This window comes from Nelumbo nucifera, chromosome 5 (genome assembly GCF_055504915.1).
Source record: "Nelumbo nucifera cultivar China Antique chromosome 5, China Antique-T2T, whole genome shotgun sequence".
NCBI lineage: Eukaryota > Viridiplantae > Streptophyta > Magnoliopsida > Proteales > Nelumbonaceae > Nelumbo > Nelumbo nucifera.
In genome coordinates, this window is record NC_142653.1 from 38,100,597 (window position 1) to 38,128,543 (window position 27,947).

The following is a 27,947-nucleotide window of genomic DNA, read 5'->3' on the forward strand; positions in this document are numbered from 1 at the left end:
TGGTTAATGAACTCGACCACACATAATTAATTAGTAGATAAAGCAGGTGTCATGTCATGTCCAATTGACACTACTACATCTTTCAATAAAAAGCATTACATTACAAGAAATAAAATCGAAGCTTAGGGACAGTTTCTCTTTCAACCATGTTCGGTTCGGATGCAGTCCACCTTGGCTCTGTGTAAGGTATCTCAAGTCAAAGCCCTTCTCTGAAATTTTATCCTGTAGAAGTTTCAAAATTAAGGTTAGAATAAAGTCGCTACTTCCTTTTGACGTGACAAGGGGCCCCATAGGGATGAAAAGGAGATGATGTGGCCAACACAGGAACCTTTACCGTCACAAGAGCTGTCACGTGGTAATATCAGGAACAGCAAGTCGGTTTTTGAACCTTATTGCTGTAAATTGAAACAAGCAGCAATGAGTCAACGTTCCCAAGCAAAACCAAGCTCAATGAGGAACCAACCAATCAGTGAAACAATGTCATAAGCGTCACTTCATTTTCCTCTGAAGTGAATCAAGGTTTTGAAGCTGTCAGTTCGAGACCCTTTACAAAAGAGCCAGATGATACCAAAAGAATGTGCATGGTACTCAACAGAATTGGCACAATTCTGAAGCATTCCACCAATGCTGGTCATCTCTGCTTCCAATATGTGCAGTTAGAAGGATCCTTGTTGAAATGCAAGTTAGGAAGGATTGCATCTTAGAAAATCATTACAGAAGAAAACAAGGGTATCATTTCCGGTAACTCTCAAAATTTCCAGCGATCTAACTGCAGCTTGGCTTCAGCCATGTCCTTCTGTGCCTTCTTCCGCCGATAAAATATTGGGCAATCACGACTGGGAGGAAAAAAGAAAGAAGAAATAACACCCATTACACAATCCAAAATACAGAAATCATTTGCAAAGGATTGGAGAACAAGGAAAACCTTGTACAGAGTACATCCTGGTGAAGAGAACCTTGGCACTCCTGGCATTGTGTCCACAGACTCCCAAACAGTATCTCAAGTTCCCGCACTGTATAATCATTCCACAAAACATTTTCACATGAGAAGAACTCAAGGTTCCAGCATTCTTGAATGTGATTTTGATTACACTTTACTAATTTAGGAGGTTGCAAGTGCTTACCATTAGCAACCGTTTTGCAATATAGCTCAGCTTCTCTTCCCTTGCAGTGTGAACAGAGAGTTTGATCTTCATTACTGTTTCAGAGAAAACAATGTCATAATTTTCATTATTATACCCTTAAACTGGATGTGCATAGAGCTTGAAGTGCATGAGTTGCTTCGTGGAAAAGAACATTCAACACCCTGCTTGTAGCAAATCAAATTGAGATGAACTAATCTCTGTAAATTAATCTAGAACAATGAAAATGCAAGTTTTCATGGCCAAAGCATCCTGCTTGTTTTACTTGCGTCTATTCCAAACTCAACAAAGCATTATCCCTTATATGGATTAAGCTGCTCAATCTCTTTCACCATTGCACTCTATCAAGGTTTATATCCATTGCACTTGTGCTTTTAAATGATAAAATCAGCACTCAAGGAGCAATTGTCTTGCTGTACTTTTGGGCTTTCAATGCAGAATTAGAAGGAAAATGAGCAGGACCAAATTGATAAAAAAAATGGATTCAGTCATCTACTGTTTGGAACGACTGAAAGCAAGAACTGATAGTGTATTAGTCCACTGAACTAACCATTATATAGCTCATAAACAGTGTTTTAAAAGGTGTGGGAGGAGTATGCCTAGAGGCGCGCCTCCAGGTGAGGTGCTCCCAAAACGCCCTGAGGCATATGCCAGAGGCACTGACACCTCTGAGGCATATGCTTCAGGTGCAAGAGGTGTATGCCTCGTGCGCTTTTTGCATGAGGCGTGCTAGAGGCGTACACCTCATGCACATCTTATATAAAAAGACAAAAAAAAAAAAGAAAAAAAGAAGAAAAAGGAAAGGAAAAGAAAGGGAAGGGAAGGGAAAGAAAAAGAAAGAAGAAAAAAAAAAGAGAAAATGAAAGGGAAGGGAAGGGAAGAAAAGATAAAGAGGAAAGAAAGTGGTTTGCCCCCCTTTCAACTAATGTTATGCATCTTTTTTCTTCTTAGTATAAAAGATTTTTATTAAAAATAAAGAAAAAATGAGATCCCCCCTTCCTCCTAACCTCCCTCCTCTTAAGGAGGCTTACAACTCCTTGTGTTCGGGAGGCTTACGCCTCTTGCATTCTGAACTATGCCTCACACCTCTAGGTAGTGGAACGCCTCGTGTCACGCCTCCGCGTTTTAAAACATTGCTCCTAAACATACAATAAAATAATTATAAAATAAAATGGAAATATACCTGATTAGAGCTTTGCATCCCAAGCAACTGAGCTGCTTCTTAGCAAATTTCATTATACCACTGTTTGAAGGAGTTGAAATGTAGACAGATCTTGTATGATTACCATGGAAGAGTTCCTTGCTCGCATTCTTTAGTATGGGATCAAATATCCTCAAAAGTGGCTGCCACATGAACATTACTAGAACAGCACAATGAAAGAGGGGAAAAAAAGCGAAGAAACAAGTAACAAGGTAAATTTCATACTAAAACTAACCTTGCTAATTTGGTTTTCAAGGTAATATTGGGGATCTATTGGTATGTTATTCTCTAGCACATATATGGGATCCTCTGACCTTTCATAAGCCTGTTTGTCATCAACTTTGATCAGCACAACATTTTAAAAGAGATCAATCACATCTTGAACAATATAATTACCTAAAAAATTACCTTTGCACCTTTAGCAGCTTTAATAATGACATATGGTACACGATCACCAACATCTGGAGCAGTTGCAGCATCTCGCTATTCATTACAACACCCATGGAAACAAAAAGAGGCAGTTAAGTAATGCATCCAAATGCAATAGAGCATGAGATTCCTTGAGCACATGAAGCATAATAAATGAATACTTCCCCAAGTTCTCTAGATCTAATAAATGCAAATATTTCTCAGACACAAATAATTGATACTTCAAGGTTTCAGTCAGTCAAGTGTGTCAGTTTTGTGAGTGATATGAAGCACAAAGAAACAAGTCACATGTCCATGCCAAATGGTCTAAAATGCCCTTATATGTATACAGATATATGGACATGCAGACTGGAAATGGTGAACGACTTTCCACTTCCTAACATACAGGGCATGGATATAGTAATATAGGTACAGGTATCCCATTTGATATTCTTATCATGCTGTAACTTTTTAAACCAGGTAACAAGTATAAATGCTTATATCTTGTCAAGTATAATTGAACTTCTAATGTAAGAGTTTTTATGGCATCATTGTTTATATCGCTTTGAATATTTTGTCTTAGCGCTACATAATTTAGCTGTCCATGCAGTATTCAGAGTTGTATCTATTGAGTCCAACACGCGTGCTAGTGCTATACATGTACATGTGTCTAAGCACCATGGCATTCATAAGATGTGGTTGATAAGTTTGAACATTCGACAAGCAAATCATATAATATAGACAGTAAACCAACCTTGCGCATTCGTTCAGCAAGTTCAACATGTGCTGCCTTCACTGCATAATCATCCCCTGTCTTTGTCAGGCCCTGTCATGTGGGATAATTTAGTTCAAGTTCAAGGTCATCAAGAATAACCTTTATAATATAATAATCAGTATTTAAGTTAGAAAGCCCCATGGTGACAGAAAAAGCACTCTTTAACATCCATACTTGATCTGAAAGATGTTTTCTCACCTTAGTTATAACTAGAAGCGACAAATCCATGCGGTTCATTAGAAGATCTGAAATGGTATTCTTGACATACTGGACTGCACCAGGAATATCCCGGTCAATTAAGATTTTGTGGAGACATTCATTCACCAGGTTTTTTACTAGGAGACAATTGTCCCTTCTAACTGTTTCAATGCCTGTCATTGATAATAAATAAGTTAAAAAACAAGGTTAGCAGAAAAGAAGCAAAGTATAATAAAGGAGATGGCATTCACCTTTAGTGTCCATCTTGTCAAATTTATCAGGATTTGTCCAAAATAGCCCAGCATATCTCTTCTTGCTAATAAGTAGATATGGATAGTAAACCTTTTCAAACTCTAGTTTGATGGGCTTCAGAAGAAATACATAAATTGACCTACCATTAGTCATGAAGATCAACAGAATATAATAAAAAGGCTTAAAACAAAGGTACATAAATGGCAGGAAGCAGAATTAGATTGACATTAAAACAAACAAAAGATTATTGATGTTTTTCTCGTATTTATAAAGTTCATTGATCATTAGAACCAACCAAAAGATCAATCAATCAAAATATGTGGAGGTTCATACAAAGCATCATAATTTCTGAATTTAAAATAGGCCTAAATAGCTGCAACAGTATACTCTCAATCTACAATTGCAGGACATTAAACATTACAAAGGCTCTATTCTACAACCAATGATTTGGTCATAAATGCAACTGACAAGAAACAAGTAAGAACCAAAACATAATTCCAATAAAATCAAACAAGAAAAACAAGGAACAGTGGAAAACTAAAACTCCATACAAACCTTAATGAAAGTGCCACTTATGTAGTCAGCAGCTTCTCTTCCCAACTGCATTGCTTCTTCTACGGTAGGCACACCAAATTGTACCATAACTGAATCAGTGTCACCATAAATAACCTGATGCCATAAAGTAATTACTTCCAATCAGAGAATAAAAATCAAGAACCAAAACTTCCAATGCTACTGACATGTCAAAGCACTTTAAAGGACATACGAAACATCCTAATCAAAGGCACCAAGTGATGCAAAGATAGCAAATTTAATTTCTTTTATTACACTCAACCTAAAGGCATTTAAAATTTGGGAAAAAATTATTTAAGGTCTTATTTAGATTTGAGGCCATCAACTGTCCAAAAATCACCCTACAGATAAGCTGCTCAAAGATAGTCTCTTGCCCATGCAGCAATCCTCATGGAAGTGCCTGAAAATAGTTTAACCCAAGGAAACCATTGTTCTATCTAATAATAGTTAGTGTTATTAAAACTGCCAAAAGAAATCCATCCGATCTAAGTATTGACACATGGGGGTATTTGGGTAATTTTACTGTTTTTGATTCAGTAATTATTCTCATTAATGGGGCATTACTGTTTTCTTTTTTTTTGGAAAGGTAACATAAAATTGTGTTGATATTATCAAAAAGTAGACTAATATGAAAGTTCACTGTACATAAAGCAAAGTATCTGTACAAATGAACTCCTTTAAGGCCTCCCAAAAAAGTCAACAGCCAAAAAGAACTAGACAAAGGTTCGGCCTTTTTTTATCAGTAGAAAGTGATTTTATTAAAATTTGGAATGAAGAAATGATCAGGACAACTTTTTAGCCCACTTCGCTACTCCAGATTACAAAGATGCCCAAAACAGTTCTTGCCTCATAGCACTTGTTTAGCTAGGGTGTCAGCTAAACCACTTGCACTCCTAACCCATTTAAATTCAGCCACTATTTCTTTTGCAATTGCTTCCACTTCCTTTAGAATGTGCTTTAGGGACCAAGGAATACCCCTATTGGAATTAGCCCAGGAAATTACTACTTGTGAGTCTCTTTACACGTCAATCATCCTAAATCCAAACTGCTTAGCTAATCTGAGGCCTTGAAATAAAGCCATTAGTTCTGCCTTCAAAGAATTTCCGAAGCCAATTGGTCCTGAGAAAGAGCTCCTATCAAAGTTCAGTTTTACTTTGTTGGTTTCCACTTCATCCTGATTCTGTCCTTTGATAGGAGCTATTGTGACTAAATATTCTATATATACAAATAGCACAAGCAGCATTCTTCATTCTCCACACCTCAGCACCTAGGCAACACCAACAAAAGCTTTTACCAGACACTTACCTGGACCACGATGCAGCTATAAGTCCTCAAACTTTGCCTGGAAACTTGTTACCCTTTTGGCTCCCTGAGTGGCATATGTTTTACCAACAAAAGACCATTCTACTGAAGCATCAATGGATTTTTAAATGAATTTTCCATGAAATGCAGCCCTGACCAATTACATACCTGGATTGACTAGAAAACTCGTGCACATGCATTTCAACCCAAGGTTGCTGCATCTAGTTTTTATATATCCTTCCCCTTTTCAGTGTGATGTCCTACCTAGCCTTGTTTGTGAAACAAAAGAAATGCTGATATACCAAGTAAAAATAAAACTACAATAGCACACCTCAGCATTATGTTTGTAGCCCCCAAGTGTTGTGAATTTCTCCTCAACAAGCTTCTTTGTGTGTTCAATCATTTGTCGGCCTTTGCAAAAAGAAAGTCAAGATAATAAAATCAATTAGAAACCAAGTTAAGAAAGCTTTATATTGACCAACAGGGAGAAGGAAAAAAAGTGACAGTATGAAAGTTAATCAAACTACCGTAGCTAGTCACACTAGATGATATCTCAAGACAGGGTAACTGGCCAACAGTAGCTCCTGTAAACCCATATACAGAATTGGCGCTTACCTGACAAAACAGTAGAGAACCCAATGATCTTAAAATTTTGGAAGGGGAAATATACAATTCTCTTCCATTCAAGACCAATATGCAGAATCCGCACTTACCGGATAAAAAGCCTAAAATGCTGGGAAAACACAGACAAGCATGTGCACAAGGGCATAAAAACAATAACAAATTTAAAGTCACAAGCATTACCTTCAGAGCCAGCTGGCGACCATCAAGCACAGCCTTTTCAAAGGGATCCTTTGCTTCCTATAGCAGAATAAACTTATGATTAGTGAAAGTAGGTGTTGCATAATTAGCTTTACCACAAGGCTTATCATTAATGACAATTGATAACTATAAACCATGCTCCGTACGATCTAGAAACACGTCAAAATCTAATTAGCATTTTATAGACACACTTGAGAAAATTGAAAAGCCAAAAAGAGAAACAAAGTCACCTTTAGATCCGCTTTTGCTCTTTTACGAGCAGCCAAAAGTTCCTCAAGAATTTCTGGAAGTATGCCCTGAAAGTAAACTACAACATTAATCAAGAGAACAAGGCTAACTTCATCTCAAAGATGGTCTATCTTTATAGATAGAAAATGTTGGAAAGCAAAATAAATGGCAAAATTTTAACCTTTTGTAAATTTGATTTGACAAAAATTTCACCAGATGGAGTTTTAGTGACACATTCTGGAGGTAAATTGAGTTTGCGGGCATCTTCAGGCATTACCTTCACAAAAACCAAAATCCACAACAGCATTCAATACAAATTTGCAAATAAAAGCATTCTGTGATGAAGAAAAATCATGGTCATGACTAAGAATGTTTTACCAGAGTGCAGTAACATAGATTGTATGCCATCATGATTGATGGATACAGAGATGCAAAATCCAATGTTGCAATGGGCTTCTCATAGAACCCTGCCTTAGCCTCCAAAACCTGCATATGCACAATTCCCTATGTCACAACAATAAATAAATAAAAGCTCCCTGTTTAAGGCAGTTCTTTCACTAAATAAAGGCAAGATGTAGAGAATTATCCAGAAGTTGATGGTGAATGGAGAATTAGTGGAAGACACAGAAAAGTTAAAGAAAGATGTCAAAAGTTTCTACATAAGTCTGACCTTGAATGGGATGCAATTTGTCAGGTTGCCAGAAACCAAAAAAATTGGAGCTAGAAAAACCTTTTGAGGAAGTAGTGTGGAGAGTAATTGGGCAATTTGAAGGAGAAAAAGTGCCGTGCAGTGGTGGATTCACAATAGCTTCTTACAAAAGAAGCCTGATGTAGTGAAGAACAAGGTTTTAAAAATCAACCCGGAAACGGAACCGCTTTAGCCTCCGATTTCCAGGCCAGCGGTTTAACCATCCTATTCGAACGGTTTGATCTGTGACTTTATAATAATAATAATAATAATAATAATAATAATAATATATAAAATATTTAGAATAACAGCTTCCTTTATACGCTTCAGAGGTTAAAAGTGTTAAACTAATTCAATGTCGATACTGCAGTTGTTGGTACAGATTCGGTCAAATTTCAATTTTCAAAGACCTGGGTTCTTGAAGCATCAATGGATACTGTGGATTACCTATTTATCTCTTGTCATTTCAGCACCCAGGTTGGGGGTTTATTTCTTACAGTGGTCAAAGCTCAAGTTTAAAATCAGTAAAAGAGTTGATTTCTAGCTGGCATACCAAAGGCCTAGGCACAAGGAGACAATTTTCTTTGCAAGATAATACCTCTAGTGATTATAAGGGAAAATCTGGAGGGAAAGGAACGAACACAAAAGTTTTTGACAACAAAGCAACCTACAATGACAGAAGCTGTAAGAAGGCTGAGGCGCAACTATACACATGGATATGAGCAAGGAAGAGTTCAGAAGCATTCCATTCTCTATTTTCTCAAGAAGAAATTCTTTTATATGGGTTGAATATTCTGTAGATGAAATACAATGAAAAAGAGGGACTGCTCTCTTTTTTTTCACTAAAGTTGTCACTGTACAGTGAGATATTGTTTATTTTTGCAAGAAGGGTTTCCTTTCATTCTTACATTTCTATTTTTTTCGTCTCAAAATTTCCTTCTGTTGTATAGAGTATAGACTATAGCAATGTTTTAAAAGGTGAGGCATGCGCCGGGAGTTGTGCCTCAAGCAAGGTGCCTCCAAAATGGCATGAGTTGTATGCCAGTGGCACTGACGCCTCTGAGGCTTATGCCTCAGGTGCATGAGGCATGCTAGAGGCATACACCTCATGTGCCTCATGCACGCTTCATACAAAAAATACAGAAAGAAAAGAAAGGAAAGGAAAAGAAAGGGAAGGGAAAGAAAAAGAAAGAAAGAACGAGAAGAAAAGGCAAGGGAAGGGAAGGAAAAGAAAGTTTGGATCAGGGGGTTCAACAAGACACCCCCCCCCACACACACACACCTTTCAGCTAGTGCTATGCATCTTCATTCTTCTTAATACAAGACATTTTCATAAAAAACAAACAAGAAAAAATGAGATCCACCTTCCTCCTCCCCCTCCTCTTAAGGAGGCTTACACCTTGTGCTTGGGAGGCTTATGCCTCTTACATTCTGAACTACACCTCATGCCTCCAGGTAGTGGAACACCTTGTGTCATGCCTCCGTGTTTTAAAACATTGGACTATAGTCCAATGTGCTTGGATACTCTCTTATGCCTGTGTCTAGATACTTAGAAAGATCGTCAAAGATGACTTCTTTTTAGAAGAAACCCATAGAGAAAAGAACATGAGAAATATAAAGACCATTGGAAGTAGTAGAGAAAATCAGTGGGTTGCACATTAATCTCTCTAAATGTAGTCTGGCAGACATAGGTTTAGTGCAGGAGGTATTAGAGTGTGCTAGGATTCTGTGTATTTAGGTAATAAATTACAAAAACTGTATCTAAATTTTGCTCATATATTAATGTTTTCAAATCAACTCAACTCAACAAAGTCTTTTCCCAATTATAGGGGTTCATTACATGAATCTAGTTTCATCATTCAGCCCCATCCAGTGCCAAATTCATTGTTAAATCATGGGCCCTCAAATCATTTCTCATACTTCAGTCTCTGTCCTTTTTGTCCTGCCCCTAGATCTTTCTAGATCCTTTAGCTTACAAGAGGTCACTTCTCATTTCTGCTGTAAATAGTCTTTTCTATCTATGATATCTGGATACATGTACAATAGTATTGTATAATGTTGATACTTCAATTGTTAGTGTAAATTCCATATCTAATACCATGTCAGCATGTCCAGTCATGTCCTTGACATACTTGGGTAACAGAGTTACTTTTTATCATTTATGAGGGTTATTTCTAGATTCCTACGAATATGCACATCTCTGATCCCATCTTTCCTATTTTCTCATCCATCCATCACATGTAGGTATATCTCAGTATCTGATCCTAGTTGTATCCTGATTACCACCCCTAATTTTGACACCCCCCCCCCTTGATATAAAAATTAATATATCAGACTCATTTATCAACATAAAGTTTCTTAAAAGCTTGCAGAATAGAAATTTCTTTTTTAGCAGCACTTACAGTTGTACCCTGTTCTTTTTTTGTCATACAAAATCATGTCAGTAATTTAGTAAGTCAAATCTATAAGCATTATAACATACAGTTGCACCCTCATAAGTTCCTTGGTCAGAACCCTGCCGTTTGACATTTGGAATTACAAGGCTTTTCTGTTTTGCCTTTCTAAGAAGTTGTGAAAGAACCTGAAATCAATGGCAAGAACCTCAGTAAATCCAATACTCTAAGATTTACTAACAGAATAATCAATCAAACATGATTTTTTACCTTAATACTTTGCCCTCTTGAAAGCAAAAAAGAGATGGGAACACCTGTGACCCGAGCCATCTCTACATAATTGTAAATGAACATCAGTTTGTCCAAAAGTCGTTGTGGAAGATAAGCATCCTGCAGTTCAAGGGAAAAGGATAATGCAACAATATTAAGTGATCCAATTCATCAAAAAAACATATTAAGTGATCCACTAGTGTTGCTCTCTCATCATATAGTACTTTTCAATGAACCTGGAGCATGCCCATCTAGTTATCAATTCATGAGTGCCTGTGTAGGACTCTATTCAAATTCTACGTTGTCCCAATTTAACCAGGTAAAGAATAGATGAAATGTCAGATGACATGCATGTATATGTTTGTGTGAGAGTGAATGCACATATTCCATGCTGTATACAACTAGCCACACAAGCAAGCCTGGCAAGAAATAGAAGAGAATCCTAAAATAATAGGCTGAGCATCCATGAACAAGGAGAAAGAACCAGAAAGAACAATTAATACTATGCCGAGGTATGCATATTCTTTGTATGTAGGGGCTTTTTGTATTTTTATATGGAATCTGACTTCCCAGTTCCTAGGATGGCATGTTGTCAAGATATTACTCTTTATTTCTTCCTTTTCTCAGTATTGTCTCTTTTTCCAGTAAAGAAATACAGTTTGAAGATAACCATCAAAAAAATAACAGTTCGAAAATACTTTCAGTAAAAGAATAATTGATCAATTAAAGCTAACTGTGCATGCAATTTTGTCAACCACAAGACAATGCAAGGGCCTGAAAGGAAGATTATGTCAAAATAGGTAACAAATGCACCTTCAGGCAATAGACAGCAAGCCGCCTCCTAGTCTCTGAGTTTCCATTCTGAAGATCAGATATTATTGAATGATGGACATCTTCTTTCTGCCTCAAAAATAAATTTTATCAGCAACAAAAACATCCGATCCATGCAAGAATAAGAGTTACTAGAAACAGAAGTCAAATGGTTAAGTGATTATTTTGCTGGATAAGCATAGGCTAAATGTACATGATGATAAGTTTTTTTTTTTTTTTGATGAATTAAATGTACATGATAAGTCAAACCACAAGAATAAGGATGTCAAAAAGAACACAAGAAAAAAATATTTACATTTAAACCCACTATATTGTATTACATCCATGAAAATTTCATTTCATGCGCAACACTTAATTTCATCCTATGTTATCAAACTTGAATTGGATCATAAAATCTCAATTATAAATCATAGATTCGTAAACCATAACTGATAAATTCACATTATTAGGCGAAATTTGAATGATTAGGAAGTGGAGTCAGTGGTGAAGTTGTTGAATAAACTATATAGTACTCAAGTAGACATACAGAGAGAGGATACAAGAAGGAACTTGGAAGTGGATGAAATCGAGGGAATTATCTGTCAAATCTTTTTACAACCACATCTCTGAGTCAGAGGGAGAGCCCATCCCAGTCAACATTGTGTGGTGTAAGAGTGCCTACAAAAGTAGCATTTTTTCATGTGGACTGCCTATCTGAACAGGATTTTAACAAGGGATAATTTGGTGAGGAAAGGTATGCTGCTGGACTCCACCATATGTGTTCTTTGTTAGGAGAATAAGAATCAGTCAATCATATGTTGCCACCCTGAATCAGTGGTGGACTTTGTGAAGAGATGGAGAGTCAAACATCTCACAAAAAAAGGGAAAACTGGCATGGAATTTGGCTCCTGCTGCAATTTTTTGGTGCATTTGGCAGGAGGGAAATGCAAGGATTTTTCAAGAATCAACATAGCTCTACAGACAATATTTCAAAAATCTTTGGGAAAAATGTTCTACTGGCTGGAAGTAAATATAATGTTTAAGGACAGAAATTATAATTCCTTTTTTGGCTTTTGATAATCTTTTTGTAAACCAGGGTTTGGGGGTATAGGATTGCATGGGCAGTATTGTAAATCCCCATGTACAGCTCCTTGTTGTACATGTTTTTTGCTCTTTTCAGCAATATTATACTTTACTTGTTTCAAACAAAAATAAATTGACATTATTAAAATACTGAATAAACCAAACGAACTTAACACAAAACATAATTCATGAATTAGTTGTATCTTTATATTGTACAACCATAATTCTAGAACAAGTTACCTATCAAAGAAAATTCTAGAACAAGTTCAACTTGCAACTTCCCCATCCCCTCCCCCCTCCCCCGAGAGAGAGAGGGAGAGGAATATTTCTTCCATCTTTTGCCATGCATTTAGTCCTCTGAATTAGTAAACAGAAAACACAAAGAGATTGCAAAAAGAAAACCTCAGATCTGAAGTTTCTATTCATTTATCACTCATGGGTCCAAACAAAAATGTGTAAGCATCATTTGAAGTTAAAAAAAGGAAGCAAAGAAAATCTTAAAAAATGATTAAATTTAAACTTCAAAGTCAATCCCACATCCTCTAGATTTGGTGTAAACCCCAATGAATTCCATGAATAGGATTCAATCACAATATTTGCCATAATAGGATTCAAAGGCACAATCTGATTCAATAGGACCCAATTCAATTTGAATTGTAAATTATACTGATTTAACACATGTCATAAAACACCAACAAAGGTATTTGTTTTTATCAGTAATGGTACTTAGGCTTTACTAAGATGTGCAAAATACCTGATACTGCCTGTAGATAGGGATGTAGGAACCAGTACAAGTACAAAAAGCTACAAACTGGCCTATGCAACAGCAAATATTCACTTTGAAATAAACTCTTATAAGTTATACCCTGGGCCCAAATCCCTCATCAATTCAGTTCTGTTGACCCCAGCTCTTGCAAAAGAGCCAGAAAGGCTATTGACCAAAGTAGGGATCTAATTGAATGAGCAATTCATATTGGACTCCAACACCTCCTCTCTAATCCCTAGGACCAGCAGTGGCAGATGAGAATCATGATATAACTACTTTGCAGCCTTCTGCTATAAAGTTAGAAAATTTTGAGGAAAAAGCCAGTTTAATCCTTGGAGGAGAGCAAACATCTCTGCCCTAAAAGAATTGCCTTCTTCAACCATTCCAGAAAATCTGAACAGTGTTTTTTTCTGATTTGTCTCTAATCCACCCTTAATTACTCGTTGGCCCGGATTACTGTGGCAGCATTCATCAAAATTTAGCTTAAAGATATCTACTTCAACCACACCCAAACCGTTTGTTGTCTTCTTGGGACAAAGCCCACAACTATAGACCTCCCTATTGAATCAGTTGGCACCACTTCAACTCCTCTCTCATCAAAACCCAGTGACCCACTCTCACCTTAATAGCGTCATCAACAACATCCACCTTTTCTTCCTTGCTGTCAGAAAGGAAGATGGTTTAAAATAAGGGACACTAAAGATATTTTCCACTATTTTGAAAATTAGGACAGAAAGAGAGGACCCTTGGAAAAGTTGATAAATGATTTGTAATGAATAATAACCTAGCAGCATGATGCTAGCCTGCTAGGCTAACAATCAATGTCCATGCAATTAAAACATTTCGCAAACATCAAGCCATTGCTAGCCAATTCCAAAAAGTGATATTGGGAATCCATGAGTGAGCTAGTTGTGTAATTTCCATTGGCAGTCTATTAATTCAGAAACCACTACTTGCCTATCAAATGGTTGACTGTTATCATCCAAGAAGTTTGGATTCCCATTTCCATAAAGCACATAGTCATACATTGCATATGACTTGCAAGATATGGGCTCACACATCTCTTATAGATTTAACTTTTGGTCTTTCCAAAGTAGCTTAAGCTTCTGGATAAGTTCCAGCTCTGATTAAGAAACAATTTTAAATTTATGGCTCAAAAGCCACTACTGTTCACCCAGTATTATCAGTTAAAAGAAATGTTCATTTCAAAGAACTTTATGATCCCTCCAAATTTCCTTAAAGCCTTATTCTAAGTAATAACTACTAAATTGGAAACAGAGATTAATTTTATCATGGCAAACTAAAGACGCATCACACAATGTCATCAGGAACAAGAGAATACAAACCCATAACTTACATCAGGCACAATACATAGATAAGACTTTTAAATACCTAAACTAGCTCCCTTATCCTTCATTGACATTTTGAAGCCCAATTTGGTTTTCAATACTGATTCATTTAATTGTCTCATATCCAATGGTATAAACACTGGTTACTCAGCTTACCTGGAAGCCATAAGCTCCAGGTTACAGCTTCACCAAAACAACCATAGGTGAATATCACCAAGATAGGCACACCCAGTGTTTTAAAAGTGCAAGGCACAAAAAAGGCGCAAGGGCCAAAAACACCCAGTGTTTTTAAGAAAGGCGCAAAATTACAAAAAAAAAAACTAAAAAATCAAAAACAAAAGTCAGAAAATTCAAAAAAATATGCCAAAAAATTCAAAAAATATTAAACATAACGTTAATAAAAAATATAAACTTAAATTTTAAAATAAATGTTTTAAAAAACCTATTATCTAAAATTAAAATACATAAACATAACATGTAAAGTGTATTCAAATGAAAATTTAAAAATAAAAGAAAACATATAAAGCATTTTCAAGCATGTAAAACACACAATCACTTTTTTTCCTTAATTGCATTGCTTCAAGTAGCTAATGTGATGAAAAACATATTGCATTCTTAATTCTATGAGTCACCTTTGTACCACGCCCCTCGAGGCAAGCCCGAACAAGCCTATGTTAGGGTCTGAAATTCTTATTTCTCACATAAAAAAATAATGATTTTATAACTTTTGTTGCCTTTTAAGAAGATATTTTATTGCAATGAATGAATGAACAACATTAGCAAATAGGGGGTTCTCGGAGCCCAGCCGTTAAAAAGGTGCACGCCTGGGCTGAGGCGCAAGGCGCATCAGGCGCACCAGGTGTGTACCTTTTGAAAGGGGGTGCGCCTAGGGCCTGGGCAAGGCGCATACCCCAAAATGCGCCTCGCCTGTGCACCTACAGGTGTGCCTTTTAAATCACTGGCGCACACCCTCTCAGACTAGGAAAAAAAAGGATTTTGATAGTGTATTCTGATCCTATGGGGATAGGAGACTCTACTTGGGCTTAGCTTCTCTCCTTACTCAAATATATTCCTTGGGCTATTCAAGCTCACAAGTGGAGGGAGACCCACAGGCATTTATTAGGTGGTTAGGAGCACTTGTATAGGTTCTTGGGCAGTATAGACATTGTATTAGGGAGGAAGTTTTTTTCAAGACACAACTTGCAAGCCTTTTTCATTTGATACTAAGATAAGCAAATGCTTTAGCAAACTCCCTGGGTGATGGGAGTAGAAAAGCACATATTAGTATTGGGGGCCTAGTCACAGTAGAAGTTGAGTATTTGGGTTTCGGTGCCCATACAATAACTAAGCAAGTGTAGCAAGAGGGACAGAACTGACTCCTATTCTTAGGAAGGTAATATCTATCCATTTTGCATTGTACTTTATTCTTCATTCTTTCTAATAAAGTTTCAATTGTTTATTGTATGTACTTCCATTACAAGTACCAATAAAAAAAATATAAGAAAAAACACTAAAATGAGGGTGGTATCTAGCTCAGTTTGACTCATCCATGTCTACCTAAAACCCCAATCTCCAGTGCTTACACATATACATCAAGCCTCAAGGTTATGTAAGCCATAATACCTCAGACATTGCACAAAATGTTCTGAAAGCTGGACATCCATAAGATATTCTCCAAACTCTCTTTCTTCACTTTACTACATTTTCCCCTCTTCCTTGTTAAACCCTAATGGCCCAATGAAGGACATTACATATACACATTAGACAGCAACCAACACCAAAGAGAGTGCAGGTACTCACAGAAGCACATAAATTAGCATGAAGCAATACAGAACACCACCGTGCAATCAATGGTTCCAGTATGAAAAGCAGCTTAAAAAACACCCAATCACTGTAACACTGTAGTGTGTTCTGAAACCAGATGAAAATGAAAATAACCCAGTACCCAATACCACCTAAATTATTCGTTGTAATTAAGGTTGTCTTGGGTTTATGGGTAGGCTACCTTTGCATGGGGGGGCACTGTCATTTTTATTAATGTGAGCTAAACAAATTACAAGCTAACATCGTTTCAATTACGAGACACCAAGAATCTCATACAACAAATCCTTTGTGAGGCAATCTTGACAATCAGGAGTCTCGTGGTTAAATGACCAACCATTTGAGGGGCAAGCTTGACTGCAGATGAGTGGTTTTTCAAGCCTGAAGGATGGTTTACATGCTCATATACCCAGAGGTGACTTGCACTACATAAACTTGGAATGACATCAGAATGAATAGAGAACTCACCTGCTCTTGAAGAAAATGTGATGATACAGAATTTAATGAATAAGAACTTAGTTTGTAATCTCTTTGCATGACCTGCAATCAAAGAGGAAATGTATTTTTCATTTTTAGCAAGCTAAGATAATTATCAAATAGAAAAAAGGTAAGATAATTTTTTGTTAAATCTTATGCCAATAGAGTTAGCAGACAACCTGAAGTAAATCAAACTGAACTCTCCCTTCAATTGTAACTTCTTTACTTTCCCTCGTTCCATATTGTCTGTAAATGCCATTAAGTATGAATAATAAGCAGATCCAATATTCAAATGTAGCTGAAGGTGGAAATCATAGATACAATAATTAAGTAATAAAGAAGTGCCTATAACAAGCATCAGAAAACTAGTTCACTACATAGAGAAAGCATTTTATGACTATGGCACTGAACAACAGAATGATGGAGGAGGATTCATGTAGCCAACCCCATATGGTTAGGACAAGGCTTAGATGATGATAATGACGGTACTATAACTCAAAATATATCAGATCTATAGAGCATAAACTGAAAAAACTAAAACATGTATAAGATAAAATGCCAATAGTTCTTCGATTAGCATGCCAAACACTTTAATTGAATCAAAAGATTTCTACCTTTCTCTTTCTTTTCTTTTTCTTTTTCTTTTTTTTTTTTTTTTTGCAAATGAGTTCATCAATTAACGCATCAAAACTAATAAATTGAATCTGAAGTTTTTGCAATTGAATAAAAAAAACTATTGTACCAACAAGCACCACATAACTAGATTCTAAGGGAGCTAAATTCCATTATTGATGACTTGGAAAGGTTGGATAGGGCCTAGTTTTTTTTTATTTTTTTGATAGATGATAGGGCTTAGTTATTGAATAGGGTTCAATAATTTTGACAGAAGCAGCCAGGGTAACCCAGGACCATCTAGCATTGGAGGAGTATTGAGGAATGAAAATGGCAACATCATATCCTTATTCTCAGGCCCGATAGGGATAGGGGACTCTACAAGAGCTGAGATATTGGCTACAGTACAGGGAATTCAGATTGCTAATCAACTAGGAGTGGAAAACCTATTGATTGAAGGGGATTCTAAGGTGATTGTGGGCTGGCTGTCAAATCCAGATTCGGTTGTTTGGAGTTATAGGGATCTCATCAAAAAAGTTGAATGTTTAACAAGGGACATAACATGTAGATATCAGTGGGTGGGTAGGGAGGCAAATGCTTTGGCTGATCATCTTGCTAAACAGGGGGGCTACTAGGGACCATTTATTCTGGGCAGCATTGTAATTTTTTCTGATCTTTTGTAACGGTTAGAAGAGGCTGCATCTCGTGCCTCTCCAAGGGATTCTTGTAAAATCTCATTCCTATTGTTTAATAAAATCATTTTCAATTATCAAAAAAAAAATTACAAAGAAAAAAGGTTGATGCAAGATAAGAAAGACCTAGAAACTAAAAATTAGAAGTGATTAACTTAAGCTTCAACTCAAAACCAAAGAACGCTCACTCTAGCTGCAACCAAAATTCGGAGTGTCAAAACTCACTCAATTCGCTTATGTTTTAGCATTATTAGAAAAATTTATTGGTTATACATCAAACAAGCCAATCGTGCAACTGGACATGAATTGAGAAAGCTATGGTTGATTTACAAACAGCCAACAAATCTACTACATGATTTTCTAATTTTGGTTATTTGAATTTTTAAATAGAGCTTAATAATTTACTGATCAAAAAAAAAATAGAGCTTAATAATTTCAGTATCCATTTTGATGGGTATTATTTTTAGAAGTTGTTCTCCTTATTAGAAAATTTATGTCAAAGGTCTAAATAATCAAAAAGTCAATCTTTAAAAGGTTTTTAGAAGTTAGTCAGTTCTGAAGTCCATTTGAAATAAAAGTGTGGGTTGAGAAATGAGGAAACCAAGTTGAAAACTGGTTTCCTCATTTAGGAAACCAGTTGATATGAAGTCCATACCTTTTTCTAAAAAGGCAAAGTTGAAAACTGAATAAAGTTGTCTTACCAATAAAAATAGAAATGGGGTTTTGATGCCAAATTTTCTTCATGCTTTTGATTCCTTCAAGAACCCATTAGGTGCCAATTTCTAACAGTTCCTCTAGGTGTTGACTCCTAAAGAAGCTTAATTGCTGACTCAAGGGTTATTTTGCCTTCTTTATCTTACTAGTAAGCATGCATGTGCTTTGCACGTGGCAATTCTAGATGATGATAATGATAGTAAAAATGTATCCACAAATTTTTATAAATATGTATTTTTTATTTTGTTTTTTATTATTAATCAGATGCAAATTGCAAAATCGAAATTTGATTACATAAACACCTCATCCAAATATGTGATAATTGGATCGAGTTGTAAAGTTTCAAGTATCATTGATAGGCCTACATGCTTCACTAGATTCTTCTTTTTGTAATGTTTTATCTTTTTGGTATATCTTTTTTTGTTCATTTATCAAAAAAATGTATGATTTAAATAGAGGGAAAGATGTGAATAGTAATAGTTCAATTTACAATTTAAACATCACAATTAAATAGGGACTAAGTTAAAAAATGAGTACTTTAATCAAAAGAAAGTTCCACAATCTTTTCTATATTTTTTTGTAATTCTGTGTAAAAATAATTTTAATAGGTCACACTTACTTTTTGTTTAATATGATAATTATATGATATTATACATGTGCCTAAATGTTTTTTCTTTTTGCAAAATTTATATATTTTTTCATTTTTGTACTTTTATATTTTATTAATTTTTATTATTTATTTATGACATTAAATGTTAACACGTTTGATTCTTGTTTATTACACTTATTGTTTTAATTTGATTAATAAAAATATCATAAACGTGTAATTTTTTCTACATTTTTGTAATTTTCTATATTTATTCCCATTTTAAAAATTTTATTACCTAACTATGACTTCATAGGTTGATCAATTTGATTAGGATGGTTGAATTTCTTAGCCACCACTTGGACAAAGAATAGTTTTATTTTTTAGTCAGTTTTAAAATATATGGGTTTATGTTGTTAAAAATATTGGCATAGATCTCATTACTAGCATTTATTAGTAAAAAGTAACTTAAATATAGGATTTAATAAGAGAATATGGGAGTTAATAATTTAAGTATAAGAATTAATGAGAGGGGATTAAATGAGGTGAGAAGTAATAATTGAATTTACATTTTCAACCCTTACCATTAGAGATGAACTAAATTCACAATTATGGGCATTTTAGTAGTCATTAAAGTTGTAATAAAATGGTTTTTATACCCTTTCTCAAACAAAGAAGTAGAGGGCAATTTTAGTCTAAAAAAAAGTTTCACATTGCATTCCCACTTTTATATATAGTATAGATTTAACAAGCCTATGCTCAGAAGAGATAGTAAGGAGATTGTGAACATCTAATACAAATATTTTAGTATATTTTGCATCTTTCTGCATAAGCATGTTGTTCCTCAAGGATGCCTTGAGTTCTCTTCAATTCTTTCATTACCATATATTAATAAAGTCCTTTCATTATTATAGAAAAGAGTTATCTAAGAAGTTTCTAATAGTCCTAGAAGTTCTTCCTTTATTCATTTTGTGGATTGAATTGAATATGTTCTCTGCAGACCTAGTGTGGACTGCAGAAAAAAATACTGTCAATCTTGTATTCTCGAGGAGACAAGAACTCCAATTGCATATTTTCTTCAGGCTGGGATACTATAACTAGAAGACAGTCTTTATTCATTAGTATCAGCATTGTCATTAGTGGCCATTGCTTCGTGTGATGGTAAAATCTTGGGTTGACAAACGTGAAAACACAGGTTCAAGTCTGAAAGTGGCCACTTTGTGGGAAAAAAAAATTCCAAAGATTAGGTCCATATCCAATCAACCCCTCCCAAGACCCCAAATATCAGGGATCAACATTGTGGAATGGCCTTTTTAGTTCCTCCATGGCCATTACAACTTTTTCTTTTCAGCTCTTCATGCTAGTCTTTGGAGAACAGTCTTGCCAATGTATGTTCTCTGTATGAGGGATTCATCAACCCAAATAGCCATTCTGCTTTCTCTATTTGTCATTAGATTAAACGGAAAAAAAAAATGTCTATCAAACCATGTGACTCTTCTACAGAGCTATGAGACTCCATATTTCCCTGTGACCTTGGTGATATTGCTGACTCCAGATTACACCTCCATTTCTCCTTCCTTACTTCTATCATATATCTTTTCCATCCACCATAACTAAGACACCTTAACCAAGTCAAGGCCCCCACACTCACTCATAACTAGAAGTCTTGAACCACATATTATCATTCCTTGTCCATTGGTTCAAGGTTCTGGTTTTACTATTAGCTAGGTCATATAGGCATTAGTTAATCCTTTTCAAACTGATATGGTCTTTTTTTTATGATTGTTCAGGCATTGCTTTGTTGCAGAAGTTCCTTGTCCAAAGATGAAAATATGAAATCTCTGAAACAAAGAAAAAAAAAGGATGAAATCATTCTAACAGTTACAAAATCCCAAATGAATTTTCCATCTACAATTAAATAGTCATTTAGTGCAGTAAATGAAACATGTAAGAAAGCCAAGGATATGAGAAAATATAGAAGCAACCAAAAATATATGATGCAAAAACTAACCTTGAAGAAAAGGTGGTTTCCTTTACACGCACCCTGCCATTCCTGATGCGGCCTAATATTGGAAATTCTGCTATTTTTAGGGCCTCAGCTCTCTAAAACCATGAAAAGAAAAACCCTATTAAAGCATTTCTATGTAGTTTCAGCCCAGAAATCATGGGCATTCCTTGCAGCTAGTGCTACACGTACTGGAAGTTTACCACAAAACAGAGGGGGGGAGAGAGAGAGAGATGTTCATAGTACAATTCTTTGTATTCTTCATTGTGCAATTTCAGACTAAGGGAAAAAAGTAAAGGACAAAAATATGGGAAGAAAAGGAGAAAAACAGAAATACCTCAATGAGATATGGCAAATCAAATTTGCAGATGTTATAACCAATTATAATATCAGGATCCACTTCTCGGATAAAATCCTGTATGAGGCTCATGCATCAGAGAGTGTCAACTGAAAATAAAATTGTTGTTTTAATCGTTCATAGTTTGTTTTAATCAGGTTTCTTACATCAACAAAAAACACTACCATTCATGCCCCAGATCAATAAAGAACTAAAGGATTATTGAACTATAAGCATGCAACAATCACATGATTCTATGCCTTTGTAAAGTACAAATCAACTCAAAACTATGCCACAAATAATTTTTCTAAAGGTCAAAGTTAAAAAGGACAACAACTACTGCAGGCCCTATCTATTTGTGGAATCATAGGAGGGGTAGATTGGATATGGGCCTAACTTCAGGGTTTTTTTTATTTTTGCACAAAGTGGTCACTCTCAGCTTGCCACTATGCCAAACAATGGTAAAACTATGTCATAAAGGATTTTCCTAATGATCAAAATTAATAAGGCCATTAACTAATGCTGGTCCATCCATCCGGGGTCTTGGGAAGGGTGGATTTGGTTATGGACCTAACCGGGTTGTTGCACGGTGGCCAGTCTCATTTTACCGCCCCACTAAGACATGCCCCCCTTCTAATGATCAAAACATAAGGATAGAAACGGGCATGCCAAACATAAATCATATATTCTCAATATTGTAAACAAGATATAAAATTAATTCTTTGGGAAATTGTAAGCCGAGTTTAAAGTTAGAACTTAGAAGAAGGATGTGGAGGTGGAGGGATATTGCCATACCATAATCTGCTTGATCAGTGCTTAAGAAGAAATCCCATGGAAATTCAGGTCAATGGTGAGACAGCCATGATTTTTAGATACCATCTTGAATAGCTCATTCATATAGGTGTCCAAAAGTGATAATGCTTTGGCTGATTTAGCAGCAAGGGCTGGGGTGACAAAGGATCAGTTTGAATGGGTCTATCCAGGGCCAGGTTGTAATTTGCGATCTGTATTTAGTAATTGTAATTTGTATAATTGTATTTTGGGCTCCTTGGCATAGGAGCAACTTCTGTACTTTGGGCTACTGTTCACTTTGGTGAGCAGTGTGATGTCTCTTTTCAATGAAATTTTGTTATTATTCATCAAAAAATAATAATTCTTCGGGAAGGCAGCTTCCTGAAAACCGCCAGACAATATACACTGTTAGGCAAGAAAACATTCTGTTTTAGAGGTTACAAATCATACTTATTCACACATTACAAGACATTAAACTATCTTATTCTTACCAAAAATACATCATATTTGCCCCTCAGAGAAGACAACCAAAAGGGAAAAAACATTCCCAGGATGTGATTTTTAGGCAAATGGACCCAGGAGACATTTTTCCAGTTTCCCATTTGTTGCTTCATTCCTTCACAGTCTCTAAGATCTGTTTTCATTATTGGGAGCCTTTTTGGATTGTTACTTTTATGCCTCACAGTCCCTCTGAGTTGATTTTTTATTGTCTGATAAAGGTTTTCAGCTCCCAAGGTCCAATCCTACAGAGAACACTCCCTTTAATCTAATTATGGGTTGTTCAGAAGGAAAGAAATGATTAACTTTTCAAACATCAGAATTGCCCCATTTGAAAGTATTCAATACCGTATCTTGTTGTCAACCGACCATTAAAGCATCTTTTCAATGAATAGAGATTTCTGAAAGCAACCTTACAACCATATAGCACTCATTCTGATACCACTATAAATGGGGCTTTCCCCCTCTATAAGTAGTACTAATACATTGTACTCACAAAAATAAAGGGTGCAAAGAGAAATTTCAGAATACAAGAATGAACACTGCTATGAGAGAGAAACAATTTACCCTCCAAGCTAGTAAAACTTCTCTTTCAGTGTCAAATGGCATTACATCAACACCAACAATTGGAGCACATGATTTAAGTGTCATGACATTGCGTACAAATGGCTGGTTTTCTCCTTGAAGAGTCACTAGATTGGCAACCTAGAAAGAAAGATGGTTTATTGTAAAGAAGGTATATTAATAGCTAGTTGTATAATTCAAATTTTATTTCTTTTGAGAAAAGTAATAGATGAACCTGAATAACAGGATCGTGACTAGGCTCAGGAAAATGCCCTTTGCGACCAGCACACTCAATGTCAAAACTCAAAATGCGAAAAGGAGCCATTTTTGAGAACTCTCCTTCAGGGGCATGACTGATTATATCAGAATACCTAGCAACATTTGTCAAGGATAGCAACGTCCCCATTGAAACCATGCTGAAAGTAAATGTGATTGATAAAAAATAAAAGGATAAAAAAAAATCTTTAGAGGAGATTTAACAAGATCCAATGCATGAGGATACAGGCAATCAAACTCCAACTGGCAATAAGACAACTGCCTTGTTGCGTTCATATATTTTCCTGCAGGAACTTCGATCCAATTGCCTCCAACAATATTGCAATCAATCATGAAACGAAGAGCAAAAAGGACATTGCTTTCATATGTCATGAAGCTCTTTAAACCAAGACCGTCAATTTGTATGCCCCTATCAAGGATTCCTGCCAAAGTAAAGTGTTATTAGAATCTACAAAACCCATATAAGCAGTCTGTCCCAATTGACAGTTAAGATATATATTTTTACAATAAATTAAAGTTCATTCAAAAAGGAGAATTACAAGATATGATGATAAGGAAACACAAAGCATGGGAAAGGGGAAAAAACCTAACCCCCTTAACAAGGGCATCCAAGATAGCTTGCTTTTAAACTCCCTTCTAAAGAAAAAAAAAATGAAAGAAAACTTGATCCATGTATCAGCATTTAAAACCATTACCAGTTCAAATTCAACCAACATTAGTCAACTATTTTTTACAAAAAAAAAAGATTTTTATAGATATATCTGTGTGGGCTCATCTATGTTTATTTACCTGTATGATGTCAAGGATGATATGAAATAATTAGGTTATACAAGGTTTAGCAAACTACAATTAGGTGCCATTTGATAACAGCTGAAGTGGCTAAACTGAAATGCTTGTTGCTTTGTCTTTTAGTGAGAAGTTTTAAGGAGGTTGTGGGTTCCTTGAGAGTTGGGGCTGAAGTTGGGTAGATTACTACATCCTTGAATATTTTATTACTTTTTTATCAATAAGTTTATTACTTAATTAGTTTATCCACTAAAAGCAAAAGTAATAAGCCGCTTAGTTCAGCAACTTTAGACGTTATCAAATGTTAGTCTACTACGCTGCCACTTAGGAAATTGTGCATCAAAAAAGCATTTGCACCAGAACCAAAGGGGAAATGATAGATTGTTTAAAATCATAAAATGTTTAGTTGCAGTAGAAACAACTATATAACTACAATTCATCAAGTACCATACTTTAAATAATGATTTAAAAGGAAAAAACAACTTCCTGGCAATTTAAGTAAAAATTGGCAATTTAATAGTCAATTTTACCTCGGCAACTAGTGACCATTGTAGGCAATGCAACAACAATTTTGAGAAATGGCTGAGATTTCTGTTGCTGGTAATACATTATGCTCCTCTTCTGCACCATCTCAATCCGTAGAACACACTTGGGAACCTTACTGTTTCTATTTGCTTCCTTCATCCTACTCTGAAAGCACCCCACCAGAGAGACACAACCAGCAGAACCACAGTAAATTGCTAATAATAAAGTTTAAACGTTACCCCATTCGGGGGAAATAAAGGAGGGGGGGAGGGGGACGACCTCAAGAATTTGATGGAAGCGAGAGATATCATCTGGGCCCATTCCTGGAGGACAGCTGATGTAGAAATATGGCTCAAAGCCGTGAACAAGGCAGCAGACACTGTGTCCTGACAATGCCAAGATGAAAACTTATGAGTCCCATAAAAAAAAATGTTTAAATTTAAAATGACATGCAGGTACAGTAATAATGGTTTCCAGTCTTCACTTAGACAAATAATCTGCTTATATAATAATAGTCATTAGAAATGTTACACCTTTAGGTCAGTCCCTGTACAACGCAGCAACAATTTGTAAGTAACAATTAAAGTCACCCTAATATGTTTTAACTTTCAGACTGCTAGTTAAAAATTCAGTTAGAACTTTAATTGTTATTTAGAGTCAACGCAACTAGAAAAATGAAATTGAAAACAGCAACTACAATGACAGTAGAATTTTACTTGGCAATAAAACTGGCATTAATTTGTACTTATGAGTATGCCAGTAAATTACCGCTATTGGTCAGATAATGTGAATGTCAGAAAGACATGATTGAATTCTTCCGGGAAATTCGTTTAAACTTCAAACTATGATTGCCCTCCCCAATGAGTTCAAGCAGCAGTAGAGGGAAAAGAACCAACTTTTTATGGAAATTTTAAACAAAAAAGAAATAAAAACAAAGCAGCGACGACTAGAAGTAATAGGTCATGAATAAATAAAAAGAAAAATACAACTAACCTTCCCTTGTGACACCAAACATTCTGAGAATGGCAGCCGGACCAGAGGAATTTGGCATTAGCACTTTATGACTATCTCCGATCACATAATCGATCTCAAGTTGTTGGAAAACTGAAACCCCAATAAGGATCAATAAACGGTGAATTAGAAACAGAAAAAGAAAACCCTAAAAATTTGGGATAATAGCAGAGGGCATGGAATAATGGGACGGGAGTAGTTACTGATGCTCTGAGACTGGGAGAGATAAGCAGCGGAAAGAAGAGGGCGCTTCCACTTTGAGAGATGGGAAGCAAGTGCTTCCCGCTCTTCTGCGTTGCGGAGAGCTTCTTCTTCTTCTTGAAGGAGAGTTTCGTCAAAGAACACGTCCTCGTCCATCTCCTCTTCTTCTATCATTGCTTGGTGCTTCGTCGTAGGTTCTGATCCGGACGAAGCCGGACCTCTCTTCTTGCCGGCGTTGCCGTTGTTCATTTTCTTCTTCCTCTTACTCTCTTTCTTTTGGCGGGAAAAAAAGGAGAAAGATGCAGGAGGGAGACAATTGAACTAGCAGAGAGAGAACCCGATGGATGATATTCCCGCCAGATTGGGAGTGGGAATTTATAGCTGGAGAAATGCTACGAAACACGAGTAGCGCTAGCATAACTGAGTAACCGGTAAGAGAGAAATTAATTCTTTTTTACGAAAATGCCCCGAACTCGTGATTTAGTGGCACGTACAGGAACAATGCCCCTCGGGCGAGATCACACCAGCGCCACATATGCACATCTCAGCGTGCATTGGGATCATCATTGAGAGATGCTCCCATTACACGGTTCGGATGTGCTATAGGGCGCCCGTGGGGCGCGCTCTGTGGAGCGTAAATGTAAACTCCACTTCGGCCCTCCCTCGCTAATTCGCTATCTGTTTTCACTTTCAACCCATCACTCTAATGACTCGTCGCACCGGTGACCCGGTGGGTGCGACCCGCTGACCTCAATAATTAGATCGAAGCGGAGAATTGCCATGAAGAGTTCGGTTTTTAGGCCATATTTGGGAGTTGGGAGTGTAAGTTAAAAATAAGTGATTATTCAAAAAGGCATTTAATTGTATTTGGCATCCAATGTTTTTAAGTGTTTATTTTTTTAAATAAGTACTTATGTTATATTGGGCATTTTTTGTAGTCTTTTTCTCTAATAATCACTAGTGATTATTTTGTTCTTCATTTTCTTTCAATTTTTCAAAATATATCCTTTGAAAGCACTTTTATGAAAATATTTTTATAAAAAACACTTTTATTAAAGTACTTTTACAAAAGCACTTTAATTAAAGTACTTTTATGAAAACACTTACAAAAAGCACTTTTACAAAATCACTTTTATAAAAGTGCTTTCACAAAAGTACTTTCATAAAGTGTTTTCCTAAAAGTTCTTTCGTAGAAGTAGTTCCATCAAAATGCTTTCGTAATCAAAATACTTTCATAAGAGTACTTCCATCAAAGTATTTTTATAAAAGTGCATTTGTAAAAATGCTTTCATAAAAGTACTTTATTGAAAGTGCTTTGCTTTCATAAAGGTACTTTTAAAAAAGTGCTTTTGTAAAAGTATTTTTATAAAAAGGCTTTCGTAAAAATACTTTTATAAAATTCAATTAGGGATAATTTTATAACTAGTGTTCTAAAATTCAACTAGGGATAATTTTGGAAGAAAAATTTTGAATAAGTGCTTATTTGGGCTTAAAAAATAAGCACTTATTTTGGGCTTATTTCTCAAATACCAATAAGTGTTTAATGGCCCAAATAACAACTTATTTTAAATAAGCACTCCTAAGCATGGCCTTACTAGGGTAGAGGTGTCCATAAAAAACCGAATAACCAAGCCGATTTGAAAAATGCAGTTAACTGAATCAATTGGTTTGGTTTTAGTTTGGTATTTTTGAAAAACCAAAGTATCGGTTCAATTTTTGGTTAACCTAGAAAAAACTAGCAATTAACCGAACAAACCAGTATATATTTATATGTATATTTTTTATATGCC

General features: G+C 35.7%; 1 protein-coding gene across 1 annotated transcript; it reads right to left on the reverse strand.

Moving 5' to 3' along the window:
* On the reverse strand, positions 1-26,519 carry LOC104606696 (DNA polymerase delta subunit 1). The gene is made up of 30 exons (XM_010272026.3): positions 26,160-26,519; positions 25,939-26,049; positions 25,225-25,331; positions 24,951-25,110; positions 23,861-24,056; positions 23,594-23,729; positions 23,362-23,499; positions 21,505-21,582; positions 21,174-21,265; positions 16,738-16,804; positions 16,550-16,621; positions 11,066-11,152; positions 10,253-10,372; positions 10,072-10,170; positions 7,280-7,387; positions 7,083-7,178; positions 6,904-6,969; positions 6,656-6,712; positions 6,379-6,466; positions 6,183-6,262; positions 4,532-4,645; positions 3,976-4,090; positions 3,725-3,897; positions 3,506-3,577; positions 2,752-2,826; positions 2,579-2,668; positions 2,326-2,486; positions 1,125-1,198; positions 926-1,013; positions 1-836 (listed from the first exon to the last, which is right to left on the reverse strand). The coding sequence occupies exons 1-30, from the start codon at positions 26,404-26,406 to the stop codon at positions 749-751; spliced, it is 3,255 nt and encodes a 1,084-aa protein (XP_010270328.1). The 5' UTR covers positions 26,407-26,519; the 3' UTR covers positions 1-748.
* Between the last annotated feature and the right edge of the window lie 1,428 nt (positions 26,520-27,947).